We start from the raw sequence: 17,634 nt of genomic DNA on the forward strand, positions 1-17,634 counted from the left end.
CGGCCGCCTCTGCAGAGTCCAGATCTGAACCCCATTGAGGATCTTTGGGATGTGCTGGGGACGGCTTTGTGCAGTGGTCACACTCTCCCATCATCGATACAAGACCTTAGTGAATAGTTAATGCAACACTGGATTTTGACAATGCCACAGCAAATGTGTGCTGTAATGAAAGCTAAAGGTGGTCTGGCTAAGTATTGAGCGTTGACCTTTTTTTGTTGTTGTGGCGACTTATTTTTGGTCAGGCAGTATATTTTTCAGATTTTATATTAAGATATACTGTGTGCTCTTTGAGAAACTACTGTGAACTATCGTCCACTTAATTTTTTCCACCATGATTAATATTGAATAATCATTTTGTGCTAGCACGGGTACGTCTCTTATAAAGTAAATGAGAAAATGAGCCATTGTTTAACGGATGCAAATTGGCTCGTGGCTACAATCTGGTGTGGTGTGTTCATTAACATGCCTGTCCCGACCAAATAAACCAATAAATTAAAGCAATTCACAACACTTTTCTTCTCTCTTGCCTAGTTTAATCATGCATATCTGGAAAATACAACGGGTGATACAAAATGCTAACACAGGATGCTTGTTTTGGAAGTGTCACCGAAAACCTCCATGCTCAGGTAAACCACTGTGTTAGACGGACCACACTTTTCTCTAATTGGTTATTTATGGTAAATAAATCACGTCCATCAGAACTCGCTGGGCTAGCAAGTCAGATAAAAGGCGTATGATCTTTAAAAACGGATCATGTTGTGATCCGCGAAACCTCCGTCGCAGAAACATTCCATTTCCTCCTAAACGCAAATGAGCCGCGAAGTCTTCGGGTTTAGTGACGCGTGGCTCTGAGACATTGCACCTGATGTCGCGTCTGTAAACATCAGACAGCGCCATGTAGCATCAAAAATTACCCCCCGATACGTTTGTCATCGTAACATCTGGCTCACAGCGGGACGCCTCTCGCTGCTAAACACAGATTTATAAATAGTCTTCATCATATTAACCAGTGCTTTTTTTTGTGTGTGTTGCAGGCGTCTTGTTCAGTATTGAAGTAACATCCACTTTCTTCGCCGTGAGAAACTACTGGAGGGGGTTCTTTGCTGCTACTTTCAGTGCCTTCATTTTCAGAGTTTTGGCCGTCTGGAACAAAGATGAAGGTAAAGTGGCCTCCAACAGAGTCCAAAGTACACCGCGCTTTGCCGGATTTCAAGCTGCGGCGCGTCCAGATGTCATTGGGATGGCACCAAGATGTGGCACCAGGAACGGCCCATGTCTTCAAAGACTTGGAGCAAACTTTGAATTGAGAATTGAACAGTTACATTTCAGTGTTCAAGAAGATACAAACTCCACAAAGGAAATCTAAATAGAGACGATGCAGATCCAATGCAAACACTTATTTACACTATCGGGCAGTACAACATGGTAGAGGCAGAGAGAGTACATCCTACTTTCTAAAAACGACCAATTGGAGCGATAACGTTATTGTGTGGAGATGTTTTAGTGAGCCCTGACAGTGCTTAACCATTAGCACATTTTAGTTCTGTGCTTTTCCTAATATGTCAAAAAAAAGATATGCCCATTAGGAAGACTCAGCAATGAACTCCACTCCCTTTTTCCCACTGCGATACGCATATATCAGATAATCATTTTGCGCTAACAAGGGTACGTCTCTTTAAAAGTCCGGAACACAAAATAATGAGCCAGTGTTTGTGAAGTTGTGTGTTTTCCATATTTGCAGTGGGGTCAGTGGTTTGTATATTCTTCTTTATGGATTGTGCAGAAACCATCACGGCGCTGTTCAAGACCAGGTTCCGTCTGGACTTCCCCTTCGACCTCCAGGAGCTCCCAGCGTTTGCAGTTATTGGGTACGTGCTCAAAATGACTCCCGCTCAGATCTGGCATTTCTGTGACATTTCTGCTTCAACAAATGACACTTTCCAACCCCCCCCTTCCACCTTCTTTTTTCATTAACGCCGATTTTTAGATGCCGACTTTTATTGCTTTTATTTCTTTCTTTCATAAGGCGGATAACAACTGGTTTTGCTGCGAGCTGTTTTTTTTTGGTATTGCATTTGTATCGCAGACGGAGGTTCTGAGGCTGTAGCGTTGAGGACGTTTCTTGCTCTCGCTTCAAGAGGCTTCGTCAGCAACTAACACGTTTGATGAGAAAGATGACAGATGAGAACCTTTGACTATGATGGAATAGATAATGAAATGAAAATAACGCTGCAAGTAAAGATTTTATTATTTATTTGCCCAACAGGTTGATCCCAATAAGCCGTCCATTTGGTAAACCACTTCTCCGCGATTTGCCAGTACAAAGTGTTCCCGCCGGCTTTAATAGCTACTGTACGTCCTCCGCGCTTTCAGAAAGAGGGGGTTTGATGGAGAACGGGGGGAGTGAGCTGCTGCTGCTGCCGCCTCTCTAAAGGTGTGACAGTGGGCAGGTCCGCGTGTCTCTCCGAACATGGATAATTTAGCAGCTACAGTTGCCTTCTCACCGGGGGACGTCTTATTTTATCCTGCCTTTGCCTCCGGGCTCGTCCGCAGAGCATACAATCAGACCACGGGCTCCTTGAAGAAGCCGCTGCACAGATGGGAGAGAGAGAGAGGGAGGGAGGCCAGTCCAATCTTTCCCGCTGTCTGAGCAGTTTGTGCGGGCTCTCGGTCATCCAGGAAATGTACATTGCAGTGGAGATTTAATGTCGAGTTGAAGGCGTGCTTCGATCTTCAGACGCTTTTGCTCGCTCTTGTCGTACTAATTTTAAATGTGCAAGTGGGCAGAGTTTTCCATCTGTTTCTACTGTCAAGGCTTGAAATTCTCTGCCAGAATATGGCTCTTGTATTGTGTGTTTACATCAAAGGGGCTCTGATCTTGTGTTTCTAAACGCAGACTAAAGCGTAACATTTTGCACTTGGGAGGAGCGCACTTTCAGATTTTGCCACCCCAGACTTGCTGCTTTGAAGTGGGAAGTACATGGGGTGGAGAAAAACCAATGGGCGCTGGCTGCTCTGCTTTATGACCACGACACTGGGGGCCACCATTGCTCCGCCATTGCTGTAGTACCTCCATATTGCCACTAGGCCCCCATTGAAAAGCATTGGAGTTTAGACACCTTAAAAACAACTTTAACGCCTGGTTTAAATTTTTTCAACACTAGACTAGGCTGGATATTCCTCCTGAGATAACGCTGGGTTAGTCACAATTTATGAAACCAGGCTGGTTTTCGTAAGAAGAATTTTTGAAATCTCGTACTTAATGAGGCTCGGTCTGTTAGCATTGGAGCAGCGCGAGCTACACGTCACGCAAGGGCCGAGTGTACGGTGAAGATCCCGCCCTTATGCCCTTTTTAGGAACATGCTTCGTCAGAGCTGGGGAGGAGGAGTCTGTAAATCCTCCATGAATTCCCCCTCGACCGTGGTCATTATGGTAAACGGGGAGGAGTGAGCAGAAGACGTCCATTATTTTTTACAGTCTATGAGAAAAACCCATGACTATTGGCTATGTAATGTGCAACAGTGAACATGTGCTTTTTGTTTTGGTCACATCAACGCAATTACGGCCGAGCGAGTGCCGACCCGCGCCACTGCGGGACCGGCTGTAGGCGACATCTCTCTCTCTCGGGACATGGACATTGTTTAACTCACGATGGAGTTAATAAAGTTTTTAGTTTGACCTGTAAGAGCCAATAAGGCTTAAGGAAGAACACAAGGCAGCGTGATGTAAACGAGGAAATGAATGTGAGGTTGCCATTGGAGACCGCTCTCAGTGCTGCTTGGAATGAACCACGCCTCAGTCCTCTCTCATTTTATAAGTGACACCCTCTCACATGGAAGATAACCATCACGCTTTAAGCTTGCACCAGGCACAAGATTTGGCCCCCGAAGTCTTTCCCCCTAGAACCACTGTACTATATATGTCTGCACAATTGTTGTTGTTAAGGTGATATTGGATCACACAATATCAAGTATATTATAGCATAGAACAGTAGTTCCCAACCTTGTCCAACATACTCTTTAGGCATTAATTTATACTCTGAGTACCCCCTAACTCGAGGATCCTGACAAAATTTTAACAAAGTGAGAAACTTAACGCTCAGTATTTAGTAGAGTGTTATGTTCAAATAATACTTAAAATACTCTCTAAGTGAAACCTTTTACTGAAAAATCGAAATAAAACTAACCTTTTAAAAAAAAAGTAATATTGGAATTGTTACTTGGAAAAACAAGATTGAACCATAAGGTCGTGGTTCTGTTCCTGCTCCCTTCTTACTGGCATTGTATTCTTGACCAAAACATTACACTAGTTTCGTATGAATGTTTTGTGACCAGTGGTGGTTGGAGAGCTGGTTGAAACTCGCATAATAACCCAGTGTGACCCAGCTGCATTGAAGTTCCAGATTGTGTGGGGAAACGGGAAAGTTTTTGGGAATCCACTCTTACAAAAAAAATAGAAAACTCCACAAAAAGACCATGTTGCCGTGGGGCTCGAAGGCAAACCACTCGCATATAATCTGTTAAGGCACTCAATGTCGGAGTCTGAGATTTCCCATTGTACAGTTTCGACAGTGATCCCGAGGAAGAAGAAGAAGAAGACTGCTTTTGTCTTTAATCCTTTCAAGTCCTGCGTGACTGTGGTGAGGACTCTCCCTCCCTTGTTCTCTCATGTTTAATTCTCTGTACTTGGCAGGTTTCTTGTTGCGTTGGTGTTGGCGCCCACTGCTGCGTCACTGACTTTACACTTATCTCTGCCACCAGAAAAGCGGCAATATCCTCCCGTTCAAATGTTTTATTTTTTTTAATTTATTCTGTGCCTGCCAGCATCTGAAAGCGATTTTTGCAGTGATTTTTTTGAAACAAACAAACAACAAGTTCACATTATTACAATACTTGCTTTGGCTTTCCAGCTCTCGGACGGCGAAAGAAATCAAGCTCTTAAGTGTTGACCAACATCAGTGTAACTAAGACAATAACATGAGGATCAACACACAAATGCCTCATAGGGCTGCACGATATCACAAATGCGGCTTTACCCAAATCTAAAAGCTTCTCGACTGGAGCTCAGAATGATGCCTCATTTGAAAGCTAAGACCTACAGAACCAATGGCCGGCTGGCTGCTCTGCTTTGTGACCACGACAATAGGGGCCGCCATTGCTCCGCCAATGCTGTAGTACCACCATATAGCCACTAGTTACTCATTGGAAAGCATTGCACTTTAGACATGTTAAAAACTTTTAAGCCTGGTTTCTAATTTTCCTAAACTTTCTACAGCTAGACATTACTCTTTTTGATAACGATGGTTAGTAAGAATTTTTTTTAGAAATCTCGCATACTAATGAGGGCTTGACTTTGATTGAAAGTCCGTTAGCATTAAAGCTAATGGCGCGTTCACGACTGAACTACGTGCCCCACGTGGGTCGAGTCTACAGTGAAGATCCCGCCCTTATGCCCTTTTTTGGAACATGCTCCATCACAGCAGGGTTTCCCTCTCGAACGTAGTTATTATGTAAACAGGGAGGAGTGAGGAGGAGCTGTCTTTTCTTTTTAATGGTAGATCTACAAAACGGATTGTTGTTGTTTTTTAAAAGCGTTTTTGTCGTGTTTTCATCTCTTTTTTTTTTTTGGTTGCATTTTTATAGCTTTTTAGACACTTTTTTGTTTTGTTTTTGTCACTTTTTAAATTGTATTATTGTAGCTTTTCTGGCTTGTTTTTGCTGCTCTTTTGTCACTTTTGTTGCGTATTTGTCACTTTTTTTATTGCTCTTTTGTCTCTTTTTTATTTGTTATTGTTGCTTTTTTAATTATGTTGTTGTTGCTTTTCCGGCTTGTTTTTGTTGCTTTTTTTGGCGTTTTTTGTCACTTTTTTATTTGTGTTATTACTTTTACTTTACTTTTCCAGCACATTTTGTCACTCTTTTGTCTTGTTTCAAGAAGCTTTTAGATTTGATAAAGGCAAACTAAAGAAAATGTGCTCGGTTCAGATGGGGTTTAAGAGGTTAACTATAATGAGTACGATAATGTAATGAAGCTAAAATTGAGCTATACTAGGAATAACTCATTTGAAAAGGCTGTGAATCTGTTGCATCTTTTTCCAGTGTAATGCTTTGTCTCTTCACTGTTTTTCAAGACGTCTTATACAGTCTCTCTTTAGAATGCTCCCACGGCGCTGACAACAAAGGCCACCAAGTTACGGAAACCCTTAATGGCACTACTCTTCTCACGGTTAGACGAGCGTCACTTTCTCCTTCCCGTTGCCAATATCTGTCAGGCCGAGAAAGTCGGTCAGTGTACTTTCCTGAACTAGGCCAGGAGACTTTGTTCAGGCTGCTTCAAGGGCAAGTCTTCCGAGTACGAGTTTACTCCTTCAGGCTGAGTTTAGTCGGAGTGCTCCCTGGAACACAAGGAGGCCATCACACAGCCTGTATTCTGTACAGTATCCGTCATCCTCTGAAGTCTGAGGCATATCTGTGTCTGCGAATACTAATGCGAGCGGTGCATGTTGAGGGCAGAAAGGACATGCCTTCTGAGGTTGTTCCTGTATGTTACGTGCCTTTGTAAAGTGTCGGTGTTGCTACAAAGTTTAGATTTCAAATAATGTTAGTGTAGCTGTAGTTTTTCCATCCAAATTCTAAACTATATCTATTTCTCTTGGCCCAAAGCAACCAGCAGAGCTTATGTTACAAGGCCCTGTGTTTTTTCTACTTATATTATGTAATCACATTTGTTTTGTCCCAGGGTATATTGTGCTGTGCGTGTAGTCATCATACAGCTTCTTTATTGACTGAACTCGCAGGCTAGTTGTTGTTGTTAGCGTTAATAGAACAGTTACAGCTCAGTTTTGAAAGTTGTGAAACAAATAGAAGAGAATTAGAATAGTAGAAATGCCATAGAGGATAGTTAGAAATGGGTTTGGACCACAATAACACAACTGACAGTTTTAGATTATTACATTGTTTGTAATCCCACTTTGCCTGCAGTGTTTGTATGCACGATTGTTTATTGTTTTTGTGAATAGGTTCTCATGTAAAATGCTTTATGTGTGCCGTACAGGGAACAAAAGTCTTCTTTCCCCCAAATTCTCAAATGAATTGCACATTTCTGATTGCTCACTTTTATAAACCACAACTTTATCTAAACTAGAGATAGGCTTAAAGGGACTAGATGGAGTTTAAAAATGTTAAAATGATGTATTTTCTACCTACTTGCTCCAGCAATATCCTAATGTGTAGGAGCTTACTATAGAAGCTGCAGTTATGCTTAAGACCTGAGGTGGCAGCAGCGAGTATAAAAATGACAACTTCCATCTAGTCCGTTTGTCTGAAATGTTTTTTTTATTTTATTATTTTTTTTTCACACATTCATAGGATTCCATAGTTACTAAACTATTATCTTCCACTGCATGCGTCGTATTATGATGATCTCCCATTATGATAAATCCAGACTAATTGAGGTTCTTGTCTTAAATCAAAAGCACCCATGCCGTGTTCCCCCGCTGCACCTCCTCTTCCTCCCTCTTTTCATTAATGCAGGGCTGTTTGACAGGATTAATAATGCATCGAGATGAATTTATGAGCATTAGGGTGTCTCTGTCTAGGCCTTGTTTTTTTTTTTTCGTCTTCACTGTGTATCTTTCTCTCCCCTCATAACGCCGTACAGCGGGCTCCTACTGTGCGTTCAAACACCGCTTATGTAAAACTCTTTGCCGCCTTGTCTCACACTCCCATGCACTTTCCTCCTTTTTTTTTAATTTCCTCAGCCTGTGGTCTGAATCGCAATCTTTGTTTTTGTCCCCGTTACTTGATGTTGACTTTATCCCTCTCCTACGCCTCCTTTTTCTCTATTTGCCTTTTGAATTTGAAATCCGTGTGTGTATCTTAGATGGGAATAGTCTTTTTGAGGGAGGAAGACATGGAGGGGCAGGGCACCACTAAGTATGGAGGGAATGAATACTATGTGGAATTGTAAAGACTTTAAAGTTCGAGAATAGCACTTTATAAAATCGAGGAACCATTGTAATCACTGTGTCTGAAGCTACAGTTTACAAGGCTGAAAATGTGTCTCAAATTTGGGTCTGGTTAGTGGGCAACTGAGCCAAATGAGCTTCTGTTTGTGGCTTTATGGAAGTATTCTCGTCTGATCTTTCTGCAGCATCGCCAGTGGATTCGGTGGGGCCTTGTTCGTCTACTTGAACCGTCTGATTGTCCAGTTCATCCGGAACCAGAAGACAATCAACAAATTCCTCATGAAAAAGTGAGTTTTCATCACGCCACGACTTAAGGCGAGACACGGTGAAAGTGTTGATTTTTCACACAGTGGTTCAAGTGGAGATTTTTAGCTAGTTTCCTCCTTTAGCATCTTAGTTTTCATGTCAGAATATAAAAAAAAATGACAATGTTTGTTTCTAATATGTCAATAAAATAAAAGCATACATTTATATTCGTTATTTAGATTTTGTTACTGAAAATATTAGCAATTTTGGCCATATTTATGGACAAAATGCTTTATTTATATATGAAAACATTAAATGACAGAAAACTTGCAATACATTTTTTTCTCATATTTATATCAGTTATGTTCAGCAAAAGTTTCAAATTGATATCTCTAAATTATATTTGTTTCCCTATTCACCTGCAGTGTCCTAATGTGTAGAATGATCCCTGACCTATCACCACAACTGCCTCTAAAATCCTGCACTGTCACTCAAAAAGGTGTAATTCGGGTCCGAAGTGTTGTTACGCATATGACCTGAGGTGGTAGTAGTTCTTCTTGTAATACTGTGGCACTTTCCTGGCTTCCTCCCTGTATGTACTATTTACTGTATGTATATTTGACAGCAGCAGAGCTCTGAGTGTGAATGGAAGCCTCTGTATCAGGCTCTCCTCACTGTTTCCTGTTGAGGTGAGACACTGCGAGTTAACAGGGAAAACAAATCAAATGCAAATCAAAACATCCATTTGGAGACAACGGGTTTTGAAGTTCCTGTTTCTCACGCTCTAATTAGCGCCTTATTGTAAAAAATAAGGAAATTCTTTGTGTCCGAGTAATCGTTTATAATTGTTAAGAGAGCAAACTGGCCCAAAACCTCACAAGTGAACTAATTGAATTCTGCCTGCAGTGTCTCCCTTTCAGGCCTATTTCAGGACGTGTATATAGGTGCCACTCGATTTTACAGGCTTGACTTTTCTCTCCAGGCGTCTGCTGTACCCCGCACTGGTCACTTTAATCATCTCCACTATGACGTTCCCCCCTGGCTTCGGACAGTTCATGGCTGGCAGGGTGAGCTCTCGACGACCTCCGATTTAATCACAGTACAAAACACAAACCATGATACGATTCATCCTCACTTACTTTTAAATCAGGCCCTGGCTTCAGATGTAGTCTTTCTGTGGGCGTCGCGGGCTGTTTGCTTTGGAGATGACTCACATCCATCGGCAATTACAGGCTTTGTATCTGGTCTAATTATCTGAATTAAAAGAGGAACAGTGTCCTCAGGCCGCCGAAAATACTTACTTCATCTTGTTTCCTAATTATGGGTTGAGTCAGGCCTCGGAAAGGTCACTTCCGGAGGCTTTCTACCGGCTTCTCTAAAGCGGAGGTTTCCGACGTTCATATTTTGAGTCTCGAGATTCTCGCGACTGCTTTTAAAGGGATCTGGCTCAACCTTTCGTCCGACCATCGCCTCACTATCACCACTCGTATGCCTCAGATGGCAGTGACGTGCTGGCGAGGGAGATGTTGTATAGACTGTTTTATATAAAGTAAACAAAACTGCAGGAAAAAGCAACTTGTAGTCTGGTAATTGTGTAAATGTTTCTTGCTTTCGAATAACAACAGCATCTTCCTATAAAAAGCCAATTTACAACATAAAATATATTCTCATGATGTTGTAAATAATAATTAAAACATAAAATAGGGTGCATGACTCATGATGTCAACATTTTCACTAAATACACTCGTCTATAGCATTTCATCCATGAGTCAATGAGGTTTTCACTTTTACTCATCCCTTTAAAGTTTATGCTTAAAACGCCCCTCCTAAAGCGTGCAGAGTAATAAAGCAGACTGGTTTTCACTTCGTAGAAATGCGTGGCGCAGACACAGCGCCCCCCTCGTGTCATCAGGGGCAGTGCAGTAAAGGCAGGCCTCGCCTCAGGTCATTCAAAACGCGGTTTAAAGTCAAATGTACAGGTTAACCTCTTCCCCCCCACCTTCACAGAGCTCAAGATCTCTAGTTCGGGTTTACCCAAATCTAAAAGCTTCTGTACGGAAGAGTTCGGCCAGTGTAAACGCCTCGTTTGAAAGCGAAGACCTGGAAAATTGATTGCAACCATTTTGTTGCATTGTCGCCCTGTTTCCTGTGTTTTCTTCTCTTTTTTTTTAAAATCATTTTTTGCTTTGTTTTCGTCACTTTATTTGCAGCGTTCTTGTCATGTTTTTGTTCACTTTTCAGTTGCTCTTTGTCACTCTTTGGTAGTGTTTTTTTTTTCTGCTTCTCGTTTTCGTTGCTTTTTGACACTTTTTTCAAGAAGCTTTTAGATCTGGGTAAAGCCGAACTGGAGAAAATGTGTTTCGTTTAAGAGGTTAGACATGTCGTTCTTGAGCCAGATTCTTTACCAAGATGAAGCCAACAAAAACTCATTTACAAATGTGTTTTACTTTCGGGGACACATCATTGCTCAATGACTGTCTTTTCTTCCACCATATTTGGACTTTTGTCTGAAGTGTCTTCCATAAATGCATCTGCAAAGGCCAGACACTTTTCTGCATCTCAGGGTGAAAAAGAGGCCGTGTACTTATCAGTAATAGTCTCATCAGTTACACCCCAGTCAAACCCATCTATTGGCCTGTCATGAAATGTAGAGCTGCTTAGTGACAGTGTTAAAACGCAAGCTAATGTCTTATTGACCTATCGTCATGCCTCCGTTAGAAGCCAAAAACGTTTTTCCACACTCCTTTTCATCATTACCTTGTTCAACACTTCACTCGCAACTTTCGTTATGGTCTCGCCGCACCAGAGAACAGGGATTATCCAAATTACAGTTGATGTTTTTTTGCCACAAGCTGTAGCTAAGTGACATTGACAGCACACTTTAAATGCTCCGCCGAGTATTCGTTTTTATTTGACAGATGAAAAGCCCTCATTTGCCCGCCTCGTGTTTCATCTGCAGACTGTGGTCGACTTCTACCAACTGACACCAATTAAAACTAGTCACCAGTGTTTTTTTTTGTACAGACGAGTCAAATCTCGCTGTGTTTATAAAGTCTGTAGCTGTACACGGACTAAGAAAAAGGTCATTCAGCTCATACAAGAAGGAGTAGACTAGCGGGACAATACCTAAATGCGACTTCCACGTTCTTGTGACGTGCACGTTCCACGTTCCCGCAAATTCCCTGGTTACAAAGATGACGGAAGAAGCTTGGCCCTCACGATTTTGAATAAAATACGATGCACCTAACAGAGATCTAAATGACTGTCCAAACACGTCTTTTCGGAGGATGACATTGAACTGTTTCATGCCGTATTCATTGCTCTTTGTGGTCCCTCCTCGTCTGCATAGCTGACACAGAAGGAGTCCCTGGTCACGTTACTGGACAACCGGACGTGGGCCAAACAGGGCATCGCAGAAGAGTTCGACTACTTCGGAAACTTCCAGGCCTGGCAGCACCCGCAGGTCAACGTGTTCGTCACCCTGGTCATCTTCATCGTCATGAAGGTACGATCTCAAAATGTGCACTATGGTGTGGTAGAAATCATAAACGCTGTGCTCTGGGTTTGGCGACGCCTTCTCATAGACATTGATGACCGCTACTTCGAAAATGGGATATTTAAAAATACATTGCCGTGTGAACATTCTACCTCCTATTGACGGAGTGTCCAATTCAAGCTTCACCCCGCCGTATCTCAAAGTAAGTTATGTTATGGGGCCAAGTATATGTTTCCGGAGCCAAGATAAACTCTGGCGTGTCATTCTCCGTTCACGTTAAAGTCAACAGTTTTTTTTATGTGACACTTATTCATTCTGGCAACCCCCGTTTAAATGCCAAATTGAAGTGCACTTTAAATGTAAATGCCGTCTGGACTGCTGATGAATGGGAACTCCTTACCTTAAATAAACTCCTTGGGACGCTGCTGTTGTTTTACTGTAGTGCTTGATCTTGGATGTCAAACTGAATTATATAATTATATAATACCGTGACATTACAAGGTATTATATAATTTCTGTAGCTGTGCGGTTAATGGTTTATTTGTAAAAGTTGTGGGGGGCTCTTGGTGCCTCTTCAGTGTTTTAGAAGAAGACATTTGTAGGTCTCAAATGTCTTTAGCTCAAAAGCTAGCTGTTTACTTGTACAAAGCTGCTTTCTTCAGGACCATTATGGACTCTCTTCAGGAAAAAACAACAACAAAAACTGTCGAATCTCCACAAAAACACGGCAAAGATGTACAAAAGCATCTAGCAAAAAAGTGTGGAGCACAGAAACCACAAATGCAGTCCGCAGAAAAAGGCAAAAAACTCAGCTGTACCAAGAGAGAGAGAGGTTGCTGCTTGTTAATGCGTCGCCATGACATATAAATAAGCAATAGAAACATTTGTCGACTAGGTAAAGCTCAGGACTAACTCAAATGCAATCACTAAAGCCTGCACGGGCGATAATTTCGTTTTGATTGGGGACAAGTTTATGGATTTTGGAGTTAGAAAAAGTCCTATTTCATTCCAAACTGGTTTTAGCCATTGGAACTAGCACTTGTGGGGCTTATTCTGCTTTCTGATTAAATAATTGTCTTAATGATCAGAAGAAAGAAACATACCCTGCTTTTCATAATGACACTTTTTGAATTTCTGAATGAAACATCATCAAACCTTTGATAAAGTGACTGATATTGTGCATCCAATTGTAAACAAATAAGACAGAGATGTGTTAGCTGCAGCCTATTGAGAATAAATACGAAGCACCTTTCTGTCCTCATAAAACACTGGAATGTGTTAAAACTCCCTCAAAGTTCGAGGATCTGCTTGAGTAAGGAGATAGTTTCCCTGACTTATAGCTGTGAGCGGTGACGGCAGCCGTCTTTTTACAGCTAAAATCACACCATTTGTTCAGAACACCTACTGCAGTGAAATGACAATCCAACACTCCAGAGGCAAAGTGTCAGTTATGCAAGAGACAGCGCGGCGTCTCCGTCTGTGCCGCTATAACGTACAACGCAGGCCATTGTCCTTTTATCAAGTCAAAGGAGCTGGAAGCTTCATGTCTTCCCTGTAGACTTGATTTATAATTTACTGATAAACCCCCCAAATCCTACAACTTTTCCCATTGGCCACAATTGATTTAATGCACTAATACTAACACTTTACTTTTATTACTGAGAGGCATTGGTTCATACTCAGATCAGGCACTGTGTGTTATGTCTAGGGTGAATATATTTACATGATAAAAGGTTCTTAAGCAATCATCCGCTGTAGTGGTACCTCTTGGTTAAATTGCACACTTTCTGTTTGAATTGGCCCTGCACCTGCTCACACCTCCGTCTTCCTTTGGACTTGGGTCTCGAGAGGTCACATGACACATTCTGGCTATAATTTGGATCTTTTTTAAACCCTCAAATTGCACTCTCCCTCCTCCTCGACGTAACGAATGCTTCTTTTATTTAACATGGCAGCCATCTTGGGAGGATGTGCAGAGTGCTGTGTTTTGGGTGTAGCAGGGCCGTGTCGCCGCTCACTGCGCGGCCAATCCATCTTTTACACCAGATGAAATTCCACAATGCATAGAATGTGAAAGGTTTGATGGCACCTGCAGGTTTGTTTCTGTTGTTTGCATGAATGACTAGAGAGAAAGTTACCAAATGCATTTTAACAAAGCTGATTTAAAGTGGTGATGAGGGCCACTGTGTTCACGGCCAAACTACAGGTCTGGCTGGAGCGGACATTGACGAGTGGACATTGGCTTTGATTTCTGCTTTTGATGTAACATGTTCAGACTGAGTATTGATCGGTTGCTTATAGCTGTGGCTCTCAACTAGAAAGGCATCCGGACATCCATGACAAGCCTCCACCTAAATACGACTTAGACCTGTAAAATATAATGTAAAAGATTTTTCTTTTCCTCAAATGCTGTTGTTGAATAAGCATCAAATCAGTCAAAAAAGCTGAAATTATGATTAGAAAAACAACCTGATGTAACAAGTCATTAAAGGCTCGTGACCCAATGAAAACAGTTCTGCAACCCACTTTTGAATCAAAGCAGAGGAATAACAAAAAGTAAGAAAAAAGCATCGCATTTATAAACCTGAGGTGAGAAAAACCTATTTCCTTTGAGCTTTTTTGTGAGTTTTCAGTTTATTCACAAGTTTATTTTCATTGTCATATTTCAATGACTACGTTCTGATATAGACTGTGGACTTCCCTGCGTGATCTGAACTTTATTACAAATTTGGCAAATGCGCTGTACACTGGCCAGCAGTGTTAATTGTGACAACATATTTATTTTAGTTTTAGTTTTAGTCTTTTGACTAAAATGTAATTTAATTTTAGTCGAGATTTAGTCAAAAAAACGTTTCAATTTTAGTCTAGTTTTAGTCGACTAAAATTGCATGTCAATTTAGTCGACTGAAATTAAGACTAATTTAGTCGACTTTGCATTGATAATATTCATTATAATCATATTTAATCTTGTTCCTCGGCTTCATGGAGCTGCTCCACATGAACAAAGCTCAGAGCTGATCCTTTGGCAGAGAATGTAAATGATCTGAGGCTCTTTCAGAAGTTTGGCTGATTTTAGTCTCTCCTTTTCATTTTTATTTAGTCTTATTTTAGTCGACTAAAATATCTGGACATTTTAGTCATAGTTTTAGTCTCATGAGAAACGTTTAATGTAGTTTTAGTCCAATTTTAGTCGGAAAAAATTTCACTTTGACTAAAATTAAGACTAAATATTTTAGTCGACGAAATTAACACTGCTGGCCAGCCCCCCACATTTTACTATGCTTACTATTTACGGTGTATGCTACAGCATCTCTAGCTGTTCATCCCGTCTCACTCTAAGTTTAGAAGCCCATCTCGCTGCTCGAAGGTGTAACCTGAGCACACGCAAACCTGACAGACTTCGTTAACAAGTTTTAGGCGCTGCTATTTAAAGCGATGTTCATTACGCACCGACAGCGCTCCGTTTATTATCACGGCCGTGTACTTGCGTGTGTGTGTGTGTGTGTGTGTGTGGGGGGGGTGATTCTATAGTGTGATTGGACTGGGACTAGTCTGAGGGCCCCCAAAGTCCCCTGAGGGCCCCGGGCGATAGACAGTGCCACTCTCATAGACACAGGACTCCCACGGGACTGCCCGCTGAAATGGAGGATCCTCATGGCCTATATACTACGTCACAGCTCGTATCCTTGACCACAATTCACCCCCTCCTCCTGCCTGTCATTACCTACGCTCAGTTTAGGCTATTTTTAGGCTGTTGTTTTTAGGCTAATGATGGACTGGGGACAAGAAAGTGAAAGGAATAAAGGCGCCAGGTTGAGCGGCACAATCTATCACCAAATTATTGTTATTACAAGGACACAAAATCACAAAATCACTCCGCTCCTCCATCTGTCTGAGATTTACTGAGATTGCCCAAAACAAACAACATATGGGAACTAAAAAATATGCAATGGTTCAGTTTTAGCCGTCTTTTGTTCTGTATCAAACACAACGATTGGAAACATTGATTTTTCAGTGGTCAATGTTTTGGCTCATTTTCTCAGTAAACATCTCGGTTTTAATATGAGAGTATTAAAAAAAAGACTGAACTTAGCCTTAATGATGCTTACTTGGTGATATTTTGTCGCCGGAGATTTCCAGGAAGTAAGTACAACGGCGTGGCAGTCTCTCATCTTTCCCACGCGTGCTCGTTTTAAGGCAACCGAGATGGAGCTGTAATCCAAATATGGTCATTTCCTTTCTGCGAGCCCACTGCGGCAAAACACGGGGAGAAATGTACAGTAATGTGCAGACGTTGCAAAACTTTACAGTTTTCTCAAAATTATGTTTTCATTCCACGTTTGCAATAAAATATCCACTTCAGTAGCACCGGCAAACTCCGAACTTTCCAGTCTTCGACTTAAGAACTATTTGAAGGTTTTCTCTTATGGATTTTTAATATCTAATTCCCAGCCTGATTTATTAAGCTTTGAAGCCTAAAAACAAGCCGAAGTTTGATTTTTTTTTTACATAATCTTTCACTAGCGGATTCACGAACTTAACAAGATATCCAAAATAACCGTAAATTTAAACCTGGGTCTATCTATTTTTAAGATTATTTTTTTTCACTGCATATGCATAATTTTTTTTATTTTTATATGAAAACACAATACATTCTCTTCTCATATTCATGCCTGTTATCCACAGCGAAATTGATATTTCTAAATGTATTTTATTCACCTGTAGTCTGCCTTTCTTTCTTTTTTTACTCATGGACTTTTGTCTTAAACTCCACATTATGATCAGTATGTTGATTTTCCTAAGTCCTAAGGCGGTTTAAGACTCAAGACATTTACTGTACATTTACATTCCTCTTCAATTGCCGCCTGTCATTCTCAGAGCAGCGGCAACATATTTTGGTTAGGGTTGCTGAGGGACAAGATTTCCCCCAAAAGATTTTTTTTTTGTATTCACAATGCAATATGCCAACCATCCACCAGGGGCAGTGCAGCACCCTCAGCACCGTAGGTTCCCACTGCTTCCGGCATCTTTTATTTATATTCTAAATACCTTCTATCTTTGGGTTTGCTGCTTTATTTTCAGGCACTCTAAACAAATATGCACAGCACAAGGAAATGCTTAAAGCAGTACTAAGTAACTCTTGCCCCTAGAGGCCATAAGCACAACTGCAGGTGTAGTAGTAAATTTGCGATTTTTTAACTTATTAATTGTCTTGGAGAGTAAATACTACGCTGACAGAAAAGGCGAAGGGAGAGAGGGATATTGCACGTCCAATTATACAATGGAAATATTTGTTTTCACTCAAACTTGGCTGTAAATACTGTTTAAAGTGATGCTAGCCCGCAGTTAGCTTCTGCTTCGTGATTCCATTAGTGTGTATTGCTTGCTCCGGTCCGGTGGCAGTCCAAGTTGCAAGCATGGATTTCTGGCCAGAGACACCAGGGGGAGATGAACGACCCTCCAATCATCCCATAAACACTTGTATTACCCCCACAGGGACTACGAAAAGGATTTATTGAAGTAAACACGTTACTTAGTACTGCTTAAAAAGGCCTCATTTCAGATGGCCAAGCCAACATGTTTCGACCGGCGGGTCTTCATCAGGGCTTAATTGATGAAGACTGATGAAGACCTGTCGGTTGAAAATGTTGGCTTGGCCATCTAAATAAAGCAAGCAGTCATTTTGTTGTTTCTACCTTATTTTTTTTGTTGATCACTTTCAAAATGATGGGCAACACCCAAACGCTGATTTTCTCATTATGTAGTGTTCAAAATAAAGCCACAATATGTGTGTTTTCTCTAAAGACTTAAGGCTGTTTTAGAGTCAAGACATTTACTTGTGCAGCAAACATCTTTTCTAGTTAAATTATTAGCAGCGGCGTGTATTGATTGTGCATAACTCTCCTCTTCACCTAAAACAGTTTT

General features: G+C 41.2%; 1 protein-coding gene across 10 annotated transcripts in view; it reads left to right on the plus strand.

The window, feature by feature from the left end:
* Window positions 1-17,634, plus strand: part of clcn2c (chloride channel 2c) — a 178,433-nt gene that overhangs the window by 101,269 nt on the left and 59,530 nt on the right. For all 10 annotated transcript variants that reach the window (XM_079559307.1, XM_079559303.1, XM_079559308.1 and 7 more), the window contains 5 exons: window positions 1,035-1,160; window positions 1,784-1,868; window positions 8,153-8,254; window positions 9,196-9,280; window positions 11,563-11,718. In XM_079559307.1, the coding sequence (XP_079415433.1) occupies window positions 1,035-1,160; window positions 1,784-1,868; window positions 8,153-8,254; window positions 9,196-9,280; window positions 11,563-11,718 (554 nt within the window). The remainder of the gene's footprint in view (window positions 1-1,034; window positions 1,161-1,783; window positions 1,869-8,152; window positions 8,255-9,195; window positions 9,281-11,562; window positions 11,719-17,634) is intronic.

Source organism: Gobius niger, assembly GCF_951799975.1.
Source record: "Gobius niger genome assembly, chromosome: 1".
Taxonomy (NCBI): Eukaryota; Metazoa; Chordata; class Actinopteri; order Gobiiformes; family Gobiidae; genus Gobius; species Gobius niger.